Source organism: Thunnus albacares, chromosome 8 (assembly GCF_914725855.1).
Source record: "Thunnus albacares chromosome 8, fThuAlb1.1, whole genome shotgun sequence".
NCBI classification, from domain to species: Eukaryota; Metazoa; Chordata; class Actinopteri; order Scombriformes; family Scombridae; genus Thunnus; species Thunnus albacares.
Genome location: NC_058113.1, coordinates 35,417,204 through 35,435,628, shown reverse-complemented (window position 1 = coordinate 35,435,628; position 18,425 = coordinate 35,417,204). Strand labels below are relative to the sequence as shown.

The 18,425-nt window shown below is 37.8% G+C and overlaps 1 protein-coding gene across 1 annotated transcript in view; it reads right to left on the bottom strand.

Annotated features, from left to right (window-relative positions):
* Positions 1 to 1,597: 1,597 nt before the first annotated feature.
* Positions 1,598 to 18,425, bottom strand: part of LOC122987510 (semaphorin-4A-like) — a 29,527-nt gene continuing 12,699 nt past the window's right edge. Inside the window, exons 6-14 of the mRNA XM_044359413.1 lie at positions 17,992 to 18,114; positions 16,056 to 16,183; positions 13,893 to 14,074; positions 12,371 to 12,509; positions 10,821 to 11,010; positions 10,591 to 10,706; positions 7,896 to 8,059; positions 4,686 to 4,756; positions 1,598 to 4,421 (exon numbers count right to left, since the gene is read on the bottom strand). Coding sequence (XP_044215348.1) covers positions 3,673 to 4,421; positions 4,686 to 4,756; positions 7,896 to 8,059; positions 10,591 to 10,706; positions 10,821 to 11,010; positions 12,371 to 12,509; positions 13,893 to 14,074; positions 16,056 to 16,183; positions 17,992 to 18,114 — 1,862 coding nt within the window. The 3' untranslated portion in view covers positions 1,598 to 3,672. The remainder of the gene's footprint in view (positions 4,422 to 4,685; positions 4,757 to 7,895; positions 8,060 to 10,590; positions 10,707 to 10,820; positions 11,011 to 12,370; positions 12,510 to 13,892; positions 14,075 to 16,055; positions 16,184 to 17,991; positions 18,115 to 18,425) is intronic.

The window sequence follows — 18,425 nt, the reverse complement described above, 5'->3', positions numbered from 1 at the left end:
CACCAGTTAGAGTTAAAGTTGTTTCTGGTAAGCAGAAAGCACCATGGAGGATTGTCCCTAAAGTCAAACTTCATAAAAGGTTGTGTAGAAAAGCTGAGTGTAGATGGCACAAAACTAAACCTCAAATTCACTTTGACCTCTATAAAGAGTCTCCATTATTACATTCAGAGCTGAAAATAACTTCCATTATTAATTTGTAGAATAATAATGCTTGCACACTGTTTGCCACTGTAGATAAACTCGTCAACCCACAAGTATCAATGCCTCTGAAATTTCACTCTGAGTCATGTTATGCCTCTTTCTTCACAGAAAAGATTCAAAAGATTAGGCAAACTATCAGTGCCCTCATTTCAGTTAAATAACATGGCTTATCACTCAGGTACCACTAATTTGGTAAAATTGGCTTACTTTGATAACATAAACCTCACAACTCTTGAAGAAATAGTTTCTCATCTCAAGTCCTCCACATACAGCCTTGACTCACTACCTTCAAATTTCTTTAAGAAGGTTTTTAGTTGCCTGGCAACAGATATTTTACAGATAGTCAACAGTTCACTACTACCAGTCTTTACCAGTGCCTTGAAAACTGCAGTCATCAAGCTACTCTTAAAAAGAGCCAATCTAGATCAGTCATTACTGAATAATTACACACCCATATCAAAACTTCCATTTAATAGCAAAATTATTGAAACTGCTTTCTTTAGATGACTCACCAACTTTCTTGCTGAAAACAACTATCTTGACACCTTCCAGTCTGGATTCAGGTCCCACCACAGTACTAAGACTGCATATATCAAGGTGTTAAATGACATTAATCTCGACACTGACGCTGGTTAAGTCTATCCTTGTCCTAGACCTCACTGCTGCATTTGACACTATTGGTCACCATGTACTAATAGATAGACTTAAGCATTGTTTTGGTCTCTCAGACATAGTTTTGAGCCGGTTCAAGTCCTACCTTCAGTCTAAGACTATTTTGTATCAATCGGTAGCTTCAGAGCACCTCCCAGCAATATGTGGAGGGTTGATTCTGGGACCTCTGTTATTTCACCTTAACATGTTCCCTTCAGCCAATATCATCAGAAATTTTATGGTTTCACGTGTATGTAGATGATACACAGATATATATAGCTGTGTCACCAAAGAATTATAGTTCAATAGACTCCCTGAGACAGTGCATCAAACAAATCAGTACCTGGATGCACCACAATTTCCCCCAATTAAATGAAGATGAAACAGAAGTCATTGTTTCTGGTGCAAAAGAAGAAAGATGTAAGGTCTGTGTTAACCTTAATAGTCTGTTATTGAAAAGTAAAACTCATGTTAGTAACCTCAATGTTATCCTTGAGTCAGACCTGCATTTCAGTGCTCACATTAACTCAATAACAAAATCAGCCACCTACCATCTTCAAAATATCACAAACATCAGAGACTTGATGTCACAAAATGATCTAAAGAAACTTGTACATGATTTAATCTCTAGCTGACTGGACTACAGCAACAGAGGGTTTAGGTCTGTCTAAGAAATCAATCAGACAGCTTCAGTTGATCCAGAATGTGGCTGCCAGAGTTGTAACAAGAACCAAAAAAGCTGTTGTTGTTTTTTTAACCTTTTATTCATAGAAGTGACAGGAAACAGAGGGAGGCAGAAGGGGGATCACAGAGGCTGCCAGACAGACATTGCAATTACATGTTGTACCATTGACCATATTAAACCCAAAGGCCACCAGGAAGCCAAAAGTTTCTGCTTTTAACTGAACTTTCAAACACTTAGTCTGAGCTAATACTACACAAGTGGTTACTGTACTGTTGGATGGCGTAAAATCAAGTGCTAGAAAATGATTTGGAGTTGTCAATGATTTTTTTCACTTTTAATCAAGCTAGGCTTACAGTTGTCCCTATTTCTGGTCTGTGATAAGCTAGGCTAAATAGATCCTGGAAATATGTCTGTACTGGATGCACAGAGATTAAACTAATTTCTGTCTTCTCAGCTGACAATTAACAGGAGTACTTCACTAAAACTTTAGACAGTTCCTTTCTTTTTTCCCCATTTAAGTTTTTACTGAATTTCCAGAAAGATATAAGCAGAACAGCACAACAACATCAACACACACACACACACACACACACACACACACACACACACACACACACACAGACAAATACAACAAGGTACTCAAAAAATAATAAATTTCCTTGGGGTATTTCTTGTACAGTTCCTTTCAATATCATGACTATAGCCCGACCAATTTATCTGCTGGCCAATATTATTGACCAATAGGGGCCTATCAGATATATTGGTATCAGCATATATGTTTTCCGATATGCGCCAACATGAAAGCTTTTTTAACAGAACATATAATGTAGAAAACTATGATTTAGAACTGTTGTCATCACATAGTTTGTCCAGCAGAGCATGCTCTGACTCCATTATTTACAATACTCTCTGCACTGTCTGCAGCATACAAGGCAGAGTATGCATCACAGCTGAGCACACGGTGGTGTAAGTAAGTAAGCCTGCTGAGTTATAGTTTGTCAGTAGAGTCAGTATTGTAGCAAATTCAAAGGAATGCATCAGGTAAGGTATGCCCTCCAACCAAACAATTACAGTAATTGCATTTACAAAAGTTAAACTTTAAGAGTCTGGTTTTCTGGTTTTCAGGGGTTGAAAGTTTCCCCTGAACGTATATAGCAGAATATGATGTAACACTGCTGCAGCTGTTCATCTCTTGACTCAGCAGCAGTGAACCATGACTTGCTGTTTGTAACCGATAATGTTATACATTAAAAATATTTAACAATTAACGATAATTATTGCTAAAGATGACATTTGATAAGCAAGAAAAAAAGCATTTCTGATTAGAGTTCAATCCATTGAAGTAATGGTTTAGAAGCAGAACAAAGCTGCAGCATGAAGCTCATAGATAGCTGGACAGAGTAGAGAATACGTGGTTTAATAGAGAGCAGTGGTGGAATGTAACTAAGTACATTTACTCAAGGACTGTACTTAAGTACACTTTAGAGGTACTTGTACTTACCTGTATTTCCATGGCTTTTTAAGCTACTTTATACTTCCACTCCACTACATTTCAGAGGAAATATTTTACTTTTTACTCCACTACATTTATTTCACAGCTATAGTAAGTAGTTACTTCTCAGATCAATATTTTATATGTAAAATATATGATCAGTTAAAATTAGCTGTTATCTCTACACTTAAAAATGTCCATCTAAAAATTGTTCTTTCCTCTATCACCTACAGATGACTGAAAAGTGACAGCAAAGGTGTGGGACTATTTCTCCAAAGATGGTATTATAGTTATCCACAATACATGCAAAGGAAAGACAAGCCAGGGATCTAGCAAATCAAGTCAAAAGAACATCACCAATTTGTTTAAGAAAGCAGCCTTCTGAGTACCTTTGCATAGTCATATTGGTGCATAATCAGTGCATAATCCACATAGAATAGATCTATTTTCTTTCCAGCTGAAAAATTCACAATATCAACTGCCATATCAGTAATCAGTGAATTTTTCCCCTTTGAAATCTGTATCAGTATTGTTCTCAAAAATCCCATCTCGGTCAGGTTCTAATTATGATACAAGCTCTTGAAGGCAAATGCTTTAGCTGAACCAGCAAAGTTTGAATTAAGATGTCCTTCATTAAACAGTGTTACTCCGCCACCTTCAGTTCAGGTCCAGCATCCTCTGGAGAGCTCAGAGAGGGAACACTCTCCATGGATTTATTCAACTTGCTGCCATCCTCCAGACTGACGTGACCATCCAGTTTAGGGTCCGTCTTCCTTTGGCGCCACATGTGGAGCCCAGCTAGAATCAGGATACAGATGCAGGTCGCCAGCATGAGGGAAACAACAACCAGCTCGCTGTGGTAACTCTTCTCTTTTGGAGTGTTGAGTGGTTCCTTCCCGGAGTGAGCATCTTTTCCGGGGGTCGATATGGAGCCCAAACCATCACCATGAGGGGTGTTTTTGAATTTAGGCTCTGCTTTGTTAGTTTTGGCTTTGTCTTCAGTAATGACAGGTTCACCACCTTTGTTCTTTAATGGGTAGTCCCCTGGGTCTCCTGAAGGTGGTATCATAGAGGTCAATGGTATGTCATAGGACTCCTCTGTGGTGTCAAACACATGGTCGACCTCTGAAGCAGGGTTCATGGAACGTGGAGAAACAATCTGTTGGACGTCATAGCTTTTGACTACTTCCTTGTGCCCATCTTCCCATGCTTCGCAGTGGTAGGTTCCAAAGGTGTTGGTTCTGGCATGGAAGGTCAGGTTGCCGTCAGCTGATTGGATGAAGAGCTCCTTTGGAAGGATTTTGAATTGAGGGGAAGTCCAGTTGAGGGTGGCCAGGTTGGAAGGTTTCAGACAATTAAGCCTCACCACTTCATTCAAATGAATGTTGATGTCTGTAGGACACAAATATTAAGATCAGTAGAAGTGAAAGATAGTGATGTGCTGAGTTAGACTCACTGTTTTCCATTTTTATTAAAGGTCAGAGGATTGATGGTAAAGGAAAATAAGAGGACTTAAAGGTGAAATCTATGAAATGTTAGTGAAACTTAAAATCCGGTTTCTAAAATAGCTTCTTAACATTTTGAAGATTATCTCTAACATCCTGTAAACTCTTCACATCTGTCAGCAGATTTCATATCTTTAGATGAAGGTGTTACCTGTGTTCACACTGGCCTCTGTTTGTCCATCACATTCCTCTTCCACATTGCTGTTTTCCAGGACTTGAGTCCTGAGGAGCAAATCAACCACTTGTCAGTCAGCATGCAGGGCCAATAGCAATATTATTTTATTATAGATAATTACTTGAGGCTTATTCCAGCACTATCACACACCAAAAAATCTCCATCCATTTGTTCATGTTCTTATTTTAGTCAGTTTCTGAAGGTCAATTTGAATCTTTCCTTACAAAAAGTTAAACATCTGCCAACTGGGTGAGTCTTTTCACCTGCTTTCAATACAGTTTGTGTCAATATTTTTCTAAAGTCAAGTACCATCTAAATTCAAGGACCTGAAAGCAGGACAGTCTTCTTGTGATCCAGAACCAGTTGAACTACATTTATACTAATTAGCTATTTCCAGACACATTTCTTGAAAGGTCTTTTTATGTAAAATCTGCATGGAGACAAATAAAGCAGCCACCTTAAAATAAAGCTGATTCTTGTAAGTATACTGTAAGTATATTATATGGCATGGCAAGGGAAATTAATTTTTATATAACATTTCATACCTAAAGGCAACTCAAAGTACTTTACAGAGTACACATGCAAAAAATCGTATAGAACAATAAAAGCAAGCAAGCAACTGGTAACCAATGTGGTGATGTGAGAACAGGAGTGATATGCCAAGCTTTTTTGCCAAATCTTCTCTCTTCTCAGTAGTTCAGCCTGCTAGAGATAAAAGGATGTACAAGTTTCTCCAGATCATGTTTTGACATCAAATCTCTGATCCTTGTGATATTTTTAAGGTAGTAGAAGGCTGATTTTGTTATTAATTTAATGTGATTACTGACATTGATATGACACTGATGTTTCTAGCTTGATTTTTACTCCTCAAGATCAGACTGTTAAGGTGAGCACAGACTAGTCACAGACAGTCTTTCTTCACTGGCCCAGAAAACAATGACTGAAAATTTCAGCATGTCAGGTTTGACTGATCTGGATTGGACCCGTGCGATAGGGCAACTTCAAGCTGGTGTTCCACAAAACCAAGTTGTGGCATTATTTGGAGTGAGCCCTAGTACCATCTCCAAAGTGAAGGCCAAGTTCCATATAAGGAGGGATGTCAGAGACAGGCTGCGAAGTGGGCGTCCCAAGAAGACGACACCCCAAGAAGACCGTTTCCTCACTCTGTCAGCACTGAGGTACCGTAGGCTGTCTTCTACAGATTTGCAATCAAGGTCTGCAGGACGATATGGCCGACGGCTCTCTGCCCAGACAATCCAGAACAGACTGCACGCAGCCAATCTGCGGTCTCATAGGGCTGCCAGGAGGCCTGCCATGACTGCACTGGTGTCGGCAACACGTGCACTGGAACCTGAACATGTGGAGGAATGTTATGTTCAGAGATGAGTCCAGATTCTGCCTACGCTATGCTGATTGCTGCACCAATAGAGTAACATCTTTTGGTGGAGGCAGTGTGATGGTGTGGGGCGGCATCTCCCTCACTGGAAAAACGAGGCTTGTCATCATTGGAGGCAATCTCAATGCAGAGAGATATCGAGATGAGATTCTGCAACCAGTGGCAATCCCATATCTCCACAGTCTGGGACCAAACTCTATCCTCCAAGATGACAGAGCTCGCCCATCCGTAGGCAGAGAATCAAGGCAGCATTAGGAGGGTTTGAGATTTAAAACAATTTCTTCAAAAGTTGTGAGGTTTATGTCATAATCATTTTTACTACATTAGTTCCAGTCGATTGCTGAGGTGTGTTATTTAAATTAAGAAGCACTGGTAGTTTGCTTAATCTTTTGTAATCTTTTGTCATAATGTTTCCTTTGAGAAAAAAAGCAAAGTCATCATATGACACAATGAGAATGGAATTCAGGAGGCATCGGTACTTGTGGGTTTGTGAGTTTATCCATAGTGGCAAACAGTGCGCATGTATTATTATTCCCTGAATCAATATTCTAAGATAAGAATAACTGTCTTGCATTTTTTATCTCTAAATAGTAATTGTGAGACTTTCTTTGTAGAGATCATAGTGAATTAGGAGTTTAGTTTTTCACCATTTACACTGTTTTTCAACACATTCAACACATGAAGTTTGGTCTGTGGGGTGATCCTCCATGGTGCCTTACTCTTACCAGAGGTGACTTTGACTCTAATTGGTTGAATTCCCTCAATGACATTTGAGATTTTTGAGTTAAAATTGTCCAGAAGGTTATCCACTGATGTTGAAAAAGAGGGGGGCATCATGGAGATTGCCTGAGAAAATTCTATGCTACTGTATTCACTGATATATTGTTGTTTCAGTCCTAATGCAAGTTTCCACTGTGACAGTCATATCAAACCAAACACAGAAATTATCTGATAAGGCAGCATCAAGTACCATGAAATTGAAGATATTAAGACCTTTGGAGATAATCAGATCCAGTATATGGTCTCTGTTGTGAGTAGGCTCTTTTACATGCTGAGAGAGTCCAAACTTTTCAAGAATAAAGGAAAGTTCTTGAGCATTCCTATCATTTTGGTTGTCAACATGAATATTAAAATCACCAGTAATAATTACATGGTCAAAGTCAGTTATAGTAATGGAAAGCAATTCTGCAAAGTCATCAAAAAAATGTAGCTGAATATTTCCAACCCAGTCTCACGGCAGTTTGTGAAATAGTCACAAATTTAATCAATAGTCATGTACATGGATACGAAATTTTCATTTTTTTCGTGATACTCAGCACCACTTTCAAACTAATGTATTTCAATTGCTGGTATGTTTTGTGCCTGCACCATGTTTTTTTTCAGCCAGGACTCGGGAGCACAGAAGCTGTATTGTTAGTTCCTTTGTTATTCATTTTTTAACTATAACTTCTACATTACTCATGACCATAACCCATGAACCCAACAAGAACAACAAACACAAACACAAAATGTCAGAGCAAAAATAATTAATATATTTAAACACCTTCATACAACCCCCCCAAAATCTCACAGTCCCTAAAGAACAGTCCACAAAACTAGTGAGTGTGTTGCTCCTCACAATATCTGTCTTCCTTACTCTCCTGCTGTCCTCAAAAAATGAATGATGGATAAAATGAAGAGGTTGAATTTTGACATAAACCAGGAATGAATCAGTGAATATGCTGTGAATGATGGGTGTTTATGTGGGTGTATACAAGTGCTGAAATTCAGGTTGTCACATGGTCACTTACATGTTTTCAGGACTGCTGTCCAGACTGGTGCAGACCCTCCTGGTCCGGCTCCATCCACAGAGAGGATCTCTGGCCAGGACACACTGGGTACAGCTTCTGTAGATGGAGCATTTGGCCACAGGAACAGCGGTCACGCCCTCCGATGTCCCCACATAAAGAACTCCCTACAACACCAGAAAACACTGAGCTGTGTTCTGTTCTTACATTCAAAACTTTTATCCAACCCAACTTGACCTGATCTATTACATCTAACTTTCAGATAATCATTTAATATATAGCTATATATCACATATAATTTAATTTCCATCTAGGTGGAAAGGCAGTTTTTGCCAGTTTGGTGGTTATGTAGCTCTGACATCATGAAAGATTTTTTGGCCCAATTCTGTTTTCCTTCATGCATACTCCCACTACATGATATTGTCCAACATAACAATGTCAACTGCTATGCAGATGATACACTGTTATATGTTTCCTTTTTTTCAGCGTTCTTCTCTCGTACTTCTCTGACATCAATATAGGAATGGGTAAAGATGTTTAAAAACTGCATAAGGAAACAGCTAATTCTGATGTTACAAAGTAGAAAAACAGAAACACCGGTGATCAAACAGGTCAAAACTCAAGTTACATATTTCAAGTTACATTTACTGAATTTAATTTCTTATTTTAACAAGGTCACCTTTCATTCATCATAGGAACAGAGCTAGATTTGGACTCCTGTATTTTCCCCAATTTACCAAAAATAAATCTATAAGGAAATATGAGGAAATTCAGAATAATGTGAGAACAATTTTAACTAGAAAATTCTGCAATTTCTAAAGAACATGTAATAACTGACCACATGGTGGCGCTATAGGTCCTGTTTTACAATATGTTAATATGTACAATATGTATTTCCAAATGGGCCACCTAGTCTTTGAGATATGAGCTTTCAAACATTGCTCCCATAAACCTTCCATTATAAATTTTAATATTTTCAAAAATTAAATTAAGTCACTGGAATACGTTAGCAATGAGAAAAGTGATAGCACACATCTCCTTATGGAGATGTACATTTTGACATTGAAACAAAGTTGATACGACAAATCCTGTAGGACTAGTTAGATGCCAAAAAAAGGTGAAATAATAATAAATAAAGAGAGGCTCTCACACAACAACTCAGGAGGAAGTTTAAACCTGTGGGTCTGTTTCACCACATTAGCATGCAAGCTGTGATTCTCAACATGAGATCCTTCCCTCTCAGTCATTTTCACACATTTCACTTATTAAAACAAATGCTTTACTTGTGACCCATGCTTGAGGATTCAAGGTTCATGTAGGACTCCTAAATTTATCAGACTATTAGCAAGCAACAATCATTGTGCTGCCATTATCTGTGTGTTCTCACAAATAACTTCTGTGGAACTGGGTCCAGAACCTTTTTACAATCATCTACATGAGACAGATTTCAGCCATGTTGTCAGTCACCTGCTGTCCACACCAGCCACATAACCACTCGCACTTCACCGCCGTTAACTGAAGCATGTTTTTAGACCTCAGCTGTCTTTTCTGACCTGCATTGATTGTGAGGAGGTAAGGGAGCACTGTCCAGACTCCTCTGATTGACAGAAGTACTGTGACTGAACAGATCCAGTGTGAGCTGCTGCAGCTGCGTGACTGGTGTAGAGCAGGTGTTACTGAGGTAACATTGCTAACCACTGAGCCACAATACCACATGTTATAACCTGCAACTGACAGTTAGAATGGAATATTTAGTTCTTCTGCTGTCAAATAGTGGAAAAATACAAGTTCCTTTATTTGGAGGGAACTTTGTTGGAAGCGTTTGGTTTGATTCTTCATTATTCCTCAGCAGAAGCAATACAGAACTATTCATTTGGATTGGAGGCATTGTCAGGCCAACAATGCAAATCATTATTATATATTTTGGTCCTGCCATGTCCTGGCTGCCTAAAGGAAGAATATCCACCAGACTTTAGAGGAGGTATTCAGAACCACTATGCCTTTTAGATTTGATGTTCAATACCCGTGCAGTATTCCACATGAGATAAACTCTGAAGACAACATAATTCTTCACTTATGTAAAAAAGCTTTAACTTGTAATGGCTAAAGCCCCAAGTTCCCCTGATTGAGGACTGGATAGATCTTGTTCATGAAATATATACAATGGAGAAACTGACATATTCCCTCAGAGTACACCAAGACGAATTTACCAATATATAGTCAAGGTGGACTGACTTTATCAGACCCCAAACACAAGACTTTATGTGAGACAAATGTATATAACCTGAATATTACAGTTCCTCCCAGTTGATTTGTGTCATACATAGTTCTTTTTGGTAGCAGCAATTGATGCCTGAGAAATAAGGCCAGTTGGGATTTTTATTCTGGAAATCTTATTATTTTTTTCTCATGTTGTTAACAAACATTTTTTGTCATGGTTTTGAAGAAATGTTGAAGAAATGAAAACAGCTCACAATCCAACCAGACAGTATTACAGGGATCAGTACCTCAATATAAATCTCTACCTGTTGAAAAATTGATTTAATCTCATTGTAGATATTGCCATATGACCCAACCCTAAAATAAAATTTGTTAAGTATCAGATAGGCACCTCGAGCAACCTCAAAACCACCTTACATTCAGTAATTTTGCCTTTTTTGTAAAATATTTCAACCTCTCAAGAAGGTGTGAGGTTTACCTTGGAGGAGGAGAGGACCATGCTTTTGACCAGCTGAGGTTGTGTGAAGACCTGAATCTCCTCAATGACCTGTGCACCCTGTTCAAACAAAACCACTTTGTGGAGGAATCCAGACTCTGGACATCAGGCAAAAGAGATTGTGAACAATTTTTAATGCAGAATACAGATTTTCAGGTGACATTTCTGTTCCTATTATCATCATCAGTGTAGTTTAATGTGTGACATCTCACCTGTAAGAAGGAAAAGGATGGTATACTCTTTGCCATTGGCTGCTTGTGTCCTCATTGCAGCCACACGACTGTAGCTCTGCTCTGAATTAACAACAATCGGACCATCTCCGAATGGTTTCACACTGTTGCTGGTCAGGAAACTCCTCTTCACCTCTGCTAAACTAGAATCTGAATCCTTATCTAGTCCACACTGTGAGCAGAACATAGAGAGAGAATCACACAGGAACATCTGTTACTGTTAAACCAGTTATTTAACTCAGGCTCAGAGTGAAAACCAGTCACAGTCAGAACAGCACTGGGCCCAGAATGAAACCCTGAGGGACTCCGTTACCTTTTGTTCTATAATAACAGGTGCATATAACTATTTTATTTTACGTGATATTTGTATGTATCTTATGTATGTGTTTATATCTTTAATGAAATAGTATGTTTTTAGCAATGTGTTGATGCGAAATGAGTTATTTAACAATACAAAAGGTTGCACTATGTTTACATAACGTGTTATCTCAGTGTTGAAGAGAGTTGTTTGCTACGTTAATTGTTTATGCCATTTTTTTACATTTTGTTTTATCTTAATTCTTCCCACTTATTTGACTTTCTTCTTCTTTTTAAATGTATTTTAATATTTTAAGTTGTTTAAACTGTCTGTTCTTCCCTTATTCTTACTAACACTGAGCTGCATTTTGTGCATGAAATGTGCAATATAGAAAACGTTTATTACTATAAATACTATAATCATTACGGTCTTAAATTTAATTTCACAGTATTTTGATGCAATCAAACTATCAATGCAACTTTGATATCAATTTAAAGTTCACACAACTGGTTTAAAAGTTAAACCTGATTTAAGACAAAGTCCATATTGGTGCAACATGGCACCATGTATCAACTTATTCTGCATTAGACCCGACATACAGTTTGAAGATGATAGGGATGTGCAGAGAGCCTAGTATTTGTATTTGTACCTATATTTGTTGAGGCAGCAAAATTATTTATATTTGCTTTTGTATTTGAACCAAATGCATCACTGGTGTGCAGACAGACTTCTACTTATTTGTACACCCATAACACCGAGACAGCACAGTGTGTAACGTGTAGAAGAACTTCAAAGGTGATTCTTGCTTTGCACTTTTCATTTACTGCCTATTTTTTACAACCTAACTTTGTGGAAAGGTGAAAGGGAACAACAGGTTATGGAGAGTCTGTTGGGAGCACTTCGTTTGTGTCAGTAGTTCAGCTTTATCTCTGGGGAACACCCCTAAATCTGGGAGTGATGTCCAAATAAGGAAATGTGCGTCATGTAGCAGGTGGATGTGACTCCCCTCGTTGAGAACTGCTGATAGACGTAACAGCGGAGCAGAGGAGAGACACTGAGATAGCAATGTAACCGATCTGCGCGCTGGTATTTGACATGTTTTTTTTCCTCCTGAAAGCAAATAATTTTTAAAATATTTGTACGTAATAAATGCTCGTAAAAAAAAAACACTATTTGTGCTTTGCCAAATAACATATTTGTATTCGGGCACACCCCTAGAAAATGACCTCCCCACCTGTCCCAGATAGGAGTGTTTTCCCTGCAGTGGACTCCACTGGTAGGTCTGCATGTTGAAGGTCCTGTAGCTCCCAGTGAACACCGTCTTTAAGTCCTGCAGCTTAAAGACGCACACAGCTGACTCTGGACTCAAGGACCTGAACAACACCAGAGAAAACACTCCTGTTATTACTGATGATATTCATAATAAGAACAACACACTTTTCTTAAAACACTTTTCAATAAGACTTACAAAGTGCCTTACGTGGAAATATCACAATTAAACATAAATATAAACTGTATAAAATTAGATCACTTAAAGTACAAAGAATGAAACAGAATAAGATACCTTACAATAAATTAAGATGAAAATAAACAGAATGGGTAAAATATATTAGTGTTATTTAACCTGTTTGCTGTAATTTCATAACAAATTTTCCAAGTAACTCTAAACTATCACATTAAATATTTACTTAATATTGTATGTTATGTACTTTTTCTTAATATTGTAATTTTGTTTTTATATATTGTAGTTCTCCTGCACTATACTTCCCCAAAGACAATTCCCTACTATGTTGCTTTTCCTTAATACAGTACTGATGTGTTCACATGTACGTGGAAATGGGTCACTGTAACTATTCCCACTCTCCATACTGAACACAGCGATGCTGTAAGAGATGAGGGACAAACGGAGGGATTGTGGTAGTTGTGTGTAAGTTTGGTGATGTTTTTCAGCTTTTACTACTCAAGATTCTCAAAGGAAACTTCAAAGTGTTTTTCTTTGTTGCAGATTTGATATCTGGAGTATTTTTGCAGTCTGCGACTCTTTGAGTGTTTTGACCTCTTGGATCTGCTCAGCCTCTGTGTCTGATAAGACATGGATATAGGTCAGTCTGAGTTTATCTGCTGAGAGAAATGATGAGCAAATGTTTTCCAGACATTTCCTCTGAGGTCCTGAAAGCAGAGTTGTGGCTAAAACACAGAAACAGTGTTTGCAGCTCAGCAGAAGAGAAGCTGAGAGAAAATGTCTGAAAAAGTCAGTCACATCACCAGCGGCTGTCAAAGAGGTCAGTGTGAATAAATACATATATGTGTTTCACTCTGTCTGTAATGTAAGGGAAAAGACACTTCCTGCACCAATGTTCCACGTACATATGGACAAATGTGTGATTTTAGTTGTATAAATAAACTTGACTAGCCTGCTGGCAGCAGCGCCAAAGTTGGTGGTAAGTTGGTTGAGAGTAAGCCATTTCAACATCTACATGACACATACAGTATCTGTAAGATTAGACAACATAGTTAACCCCTTTTATAGTGCCACCATCAGACCAAAAGTTCCACTTATACACAAGAATAATAAAATCAAATGAGCACATTGTCTTTTCATAGAGATCTGGTCAGTAGAAGTTGAGATATCCTTTCTGGAACAAGACGTGGGACCGAAAGACAAAATTATCCAAACAACTTGGCTTTTGGTTCTTTGCTGCATAACTTTTATTCTTGAATTCCTCTGGATGGAGTTTTTATTCTTGTCTTCTTACCACTGGGAGGTGAAGACGCCGTAGAACAGAGTGTCTAAGGTGTTGCTGGTCTCTGGTGGCTGGAGAGTGAACATGTCCTGGAGGATGTTGAAGGGAAGCTGTTTAGGAGACTGACAGAGCAGAGGGGCTTTGGCAAAGGACGTCCACTTCCTCTGCAGAGTCCTCTGTCCTCCAACATCATCCTGTAAAAAAGAGACAACAAACTGTTAAGAATCCCTCTATTCAGTCTCTGTTTCATGAGGCCTGCTTTAAAGTTGAGTTGAAAGTCTTTTTGGATTTGTCAAGTCGAGTCTAAAGTCATCAGACTCATAACTCGAGTCTGACTGAAATTCGAGTCATGTGACTTAAGTCCACATCTCTGTGATGTCCTATTTCATTTTCAGGAACAAGTTAAGAGTTCATTTGCAAAACCTGATAAACATCATCCTTTAAAAAATGACTGTTATGAGTTATTCTTAACACAGCACATTCTGAACCCTAAATATGTTTTGTCATAAAACCATTCTTTTTCTGTTGTCAATGCAAGTTTATGATTTACAGCAGAAAACGTTAAACACCAGTGCTATTCTTGAACAGAACCCAATAAATCCATTCAATTAATCAGCACACAGTATTCAGGTCAGGTCAGGTGATACAATATGGCGACTATGTTCAGCCAGAGATGCGCTGTCTTAAAGTGAGTTTTGGTGTAACTTTGGCTATGGCAAGCTGTTTTAACATTTAATAGCTAGACTGAATATATAATGCAGACATCTGTAATTCAACTCTTTCTAGTCAAAATGAACTTTTCAGATATCCACGATGACATTCTTGGATTGGAATTGGATTGTAGATATCTGAAATGGGAGGGTTTTTTTCTGGTAGGAATTCTATTGCAGATATCCAGAATGTTCATTCTAGACATCAAATTGTGGATATCTGAAATTCAAAGCCCAATACACATGAATGGCAAAAGTGATGTCATTTGTCCCAGGGAGAATGACTTTGTGGATATCCAAAATGTTCATTTTGACTAGGAAGAATTGAATTACAGATATCTGCAATGAGTGTCCAGTCTAGCTATTAAATGTTAAAATAGCCACTTATACTTTTTAGAGATTTTTAGATATCTTAAATTTCTTTTTGACAAGTATAGTCAAAGCTGTAGATATCTTGAAATACAGTTTCTACTTGTAAGAATGTTATTGTGGACATCTTTAATTACCATTCTGACTAGTGAGACTACAGTTTTGTCTAGGAGAAATGCTGTTATGGATATCTACAATGTAATTACAGATAGGAATGTGGTTCATTTAAATTTTAAAACAGCTTGCCATATTCAGCTTAAAGTCATCTTTAAAGATGGATAATTGGGACGAACCTAAAGAGGCTGAGATATTTTCTCCTTCAGTGAAGTAAAACAGTTATACTGAATCCAGAAAGTACTGAAATATTAAACACTGAAATACTAAAAACTGTGAAATACTAAACTAAAATACTGATTACTGTGAGATACTGAATAATACTGATTACTGAGTTAAAGTAAGTACTGCGAAGCACTGAGTAACAATAAGTAACACGGAGTATGGAGTTATACTGAATACTAAATGGAATACCTTAAAATATTTCATATTTTTCCAGGTTACTGCAGTTCCAAAGAAGTGATTGTAGACTGAAAACTGTGTCAACTTTAGTCTCAATGAGTCAGTTTTGCAATGAGCTTGTCTGGTCACCACTGGGGTTTTGTAGTCTGGCTGGGATTTTCTAAGGTATGATCTTATAAATGTGTAACATTGCACATTAATGGTCTGTTTTTGATTTAATTTTCAGTGCTTAACCTACTTGTTTTGTGTGACACATAGCACTTAGAAGAAATTTATATCCATTACATGGTACTGATTGACTCTGAAACATGAAAAGTGGAGTTATCTGCTTTTGCCCCCAAAAAAGCTTTAAATTTGAAAAGAAAACCTTTTCAATAAAGTTACCTGTATTTTTTAAAATTATTTTTACCTGATCAAAACAAGCCAACTGCAATGTGATTGATATTACCTGGAGTATATATCTTCTGTATATATCTGTTTTTGCAAATGAGCTCTTCAAGTACACAATGGTTATACAATCAAACATAATAGTTCACCATCACATTATGCAGTCAGGGGTCTTCACTGTGTTTTCTGTCACCTTGCAGACTTGGGCCACCCGTGCAATTTGCAGCTTTTCTACGAAGCTGAACTCTTTCCCAACTTCACTAAAGAAGAAGTAGAGTTTCCTCTCTGCTGGGTCCAACGACGAGCTGACAAAGGTCGGGTCTGAAATACAGGAAGTGATGACAGAGGAGGAAACTGAGGGTGCTGTGCGATGTGGTCTGTATGTAGGAAAAAGAGATCTGAGAGTAGTTGTACTCTATGATCCACACATCCTCCTTGCTGATCAGATTCTAAATCATACCACCAGTTTTTGAAATGATAAATTATGCCAGGTTTCAGTAACTGTTCAGAAACTGAGGTTGTACTGAGGTTTGATACCAAGTTCTAAGCAGGAATGTGGTTTTGTTTTTTGTTTTTTTGAGCTTTGAATATGTAATCCCATCAGCAGACACTGAAACAAAAAGACTCATTCTGTACAGAAGTAACATCAAAGCAATGAAATAAACTTATGAGTAATAAGTATTGATTGACATGAAAAAGACAAAACAAAAACAAACATATAAAAGAAGCAACAATAATAAAGACACTAGAACCAGGTCATCTCTACATCTCTGCATGGCTGAAGTTGTCAACCCTCCATTATCTCATCTCTAGATGTTGCAAAAAGGTCCCAGTGATTTTTCCCAGATGCACAGAAATTTAAATGTGTTAAAATGACAGAAATTTGTTCTTGTACCCATCTTAGGAAACAAGTTGGAGTTGTTGACTCTCAGTCTTTGAGAATAAGTTCTCTGGCTAACGAACTTCTCATCATCAAGGTGGTAGCATGTCCTCCGAACACCCAAAATAACCAAGTCTCTATGTGGGACAATACTTTGCTTATAGACACTGGAAACAGGTTGAAAATATTAAACCAAAATAAATGTAACAAGGTTCCTTCTTTGATTTTGCATATATCACAAATTTAAAACACTGAAGTCCAAATTAATAAGATTTTTGAATACTGGAACTTTAAACTGTACCTGGAGTTTACAGAACATATGTGAATTTGGTGCTATTGCAGATTTCACTCTCTCTCAGGCACAACATAATAAAAACCACCGCAAGGAATGTTAATACATGTAAAACCACATGTGCAGCCGGAGATATGCTTTGAAACAAAGAGGAAATGAATCATTGGGTACAGAGAAACAGGAAGTGCAGTGTGTTGCTTTTTGAAACCTAATTACAGTATAGTTTGGCTGAAAGTATGTGAGGTAACAAAAATTCATTTTCGGTATATGATAAGTAAGCGTGACTTTTTAAAATCAGTAGTTCTAACTTTTAAAAAAACAGCAGTTATTAAGACTGCTGGGTCTTCAGCAAAACAAGACTGTTTAGTCATGTCGGCAGGGGTCACTTTTTTCTGTGTTCAGAAAGAACAACAAGGCAGCGTGATTGTATATAAAGTCAAAAGAAAGACACAAACAGATGAAATTCAAAACTGAACTTTTTGTTATACCATTTTCTGTGCCTGCATATTTAATCTCATAGTTCATTTGCTTCTTGCTTTAACTTTTACACTTTTCATTTCATGGTTGCTTTAATTTAAAGATTTCCCTATAATTTCAGGATGTGTATGCCATGTGCCACCTTAAAAATCAAATGCATCCAACCAACAGAGCAACTAGAGCTCTGATTGGCCAGCTGCTGGGTTGGCAGGAGTTTGGCCAATGCAATTATTAATGCCGTGTTCTATTCTCTGAGCTGCAGTCTCTCTCTTTGCATGAAACTTTTAATTTTTCTTGCTTTTCTGTTGATCTGATTCACCACATCACTATGTTGTTCTATTTATTTTTGCTTATTCAGTCTGAACAACACAAAGAAAAGCAGCAAAATCTCACACTGATGAAGCAGAACAGTGAGAGAAATAAAGTAAACACTTAATCATCTATCAGTTCATTTTCTGTCTGAATGGTGTGGGCACTCACCATCCAGTAAGCTGACAGACGAGTCTTGGCTGACATCTGGACGGCCATCTTTGCTGAAGTGACGAGAAATCTGTGGGTCGACTCCTTTGAAGTTGGTGGTCGTGGCGGTGAACAGTTCCCCATCTGGACATGATAAACAGAACAGCTGAAAACAGTATTAAAACACATCTAAAACAGCACATGTGACAAACCTGAGATCCAGTTTAGTAACATATGAACAAGATACCGACCAAAGACATAGAGTTAAATCTGAACTTGAAGATCCATGTTTTCCTTCCTTCAGTAGAAACTCCATTCAAATCCCAAAATGCTCGTTATTACACTGATCAACTGTTCATAACACAAGTCTGTGGTCAGTTACATGGTGTCTCTCAGGTGTGTGTTGTGTCCCCTGTGCTGTACTCACTGTACACAAATGATAATGACTGTTTAAG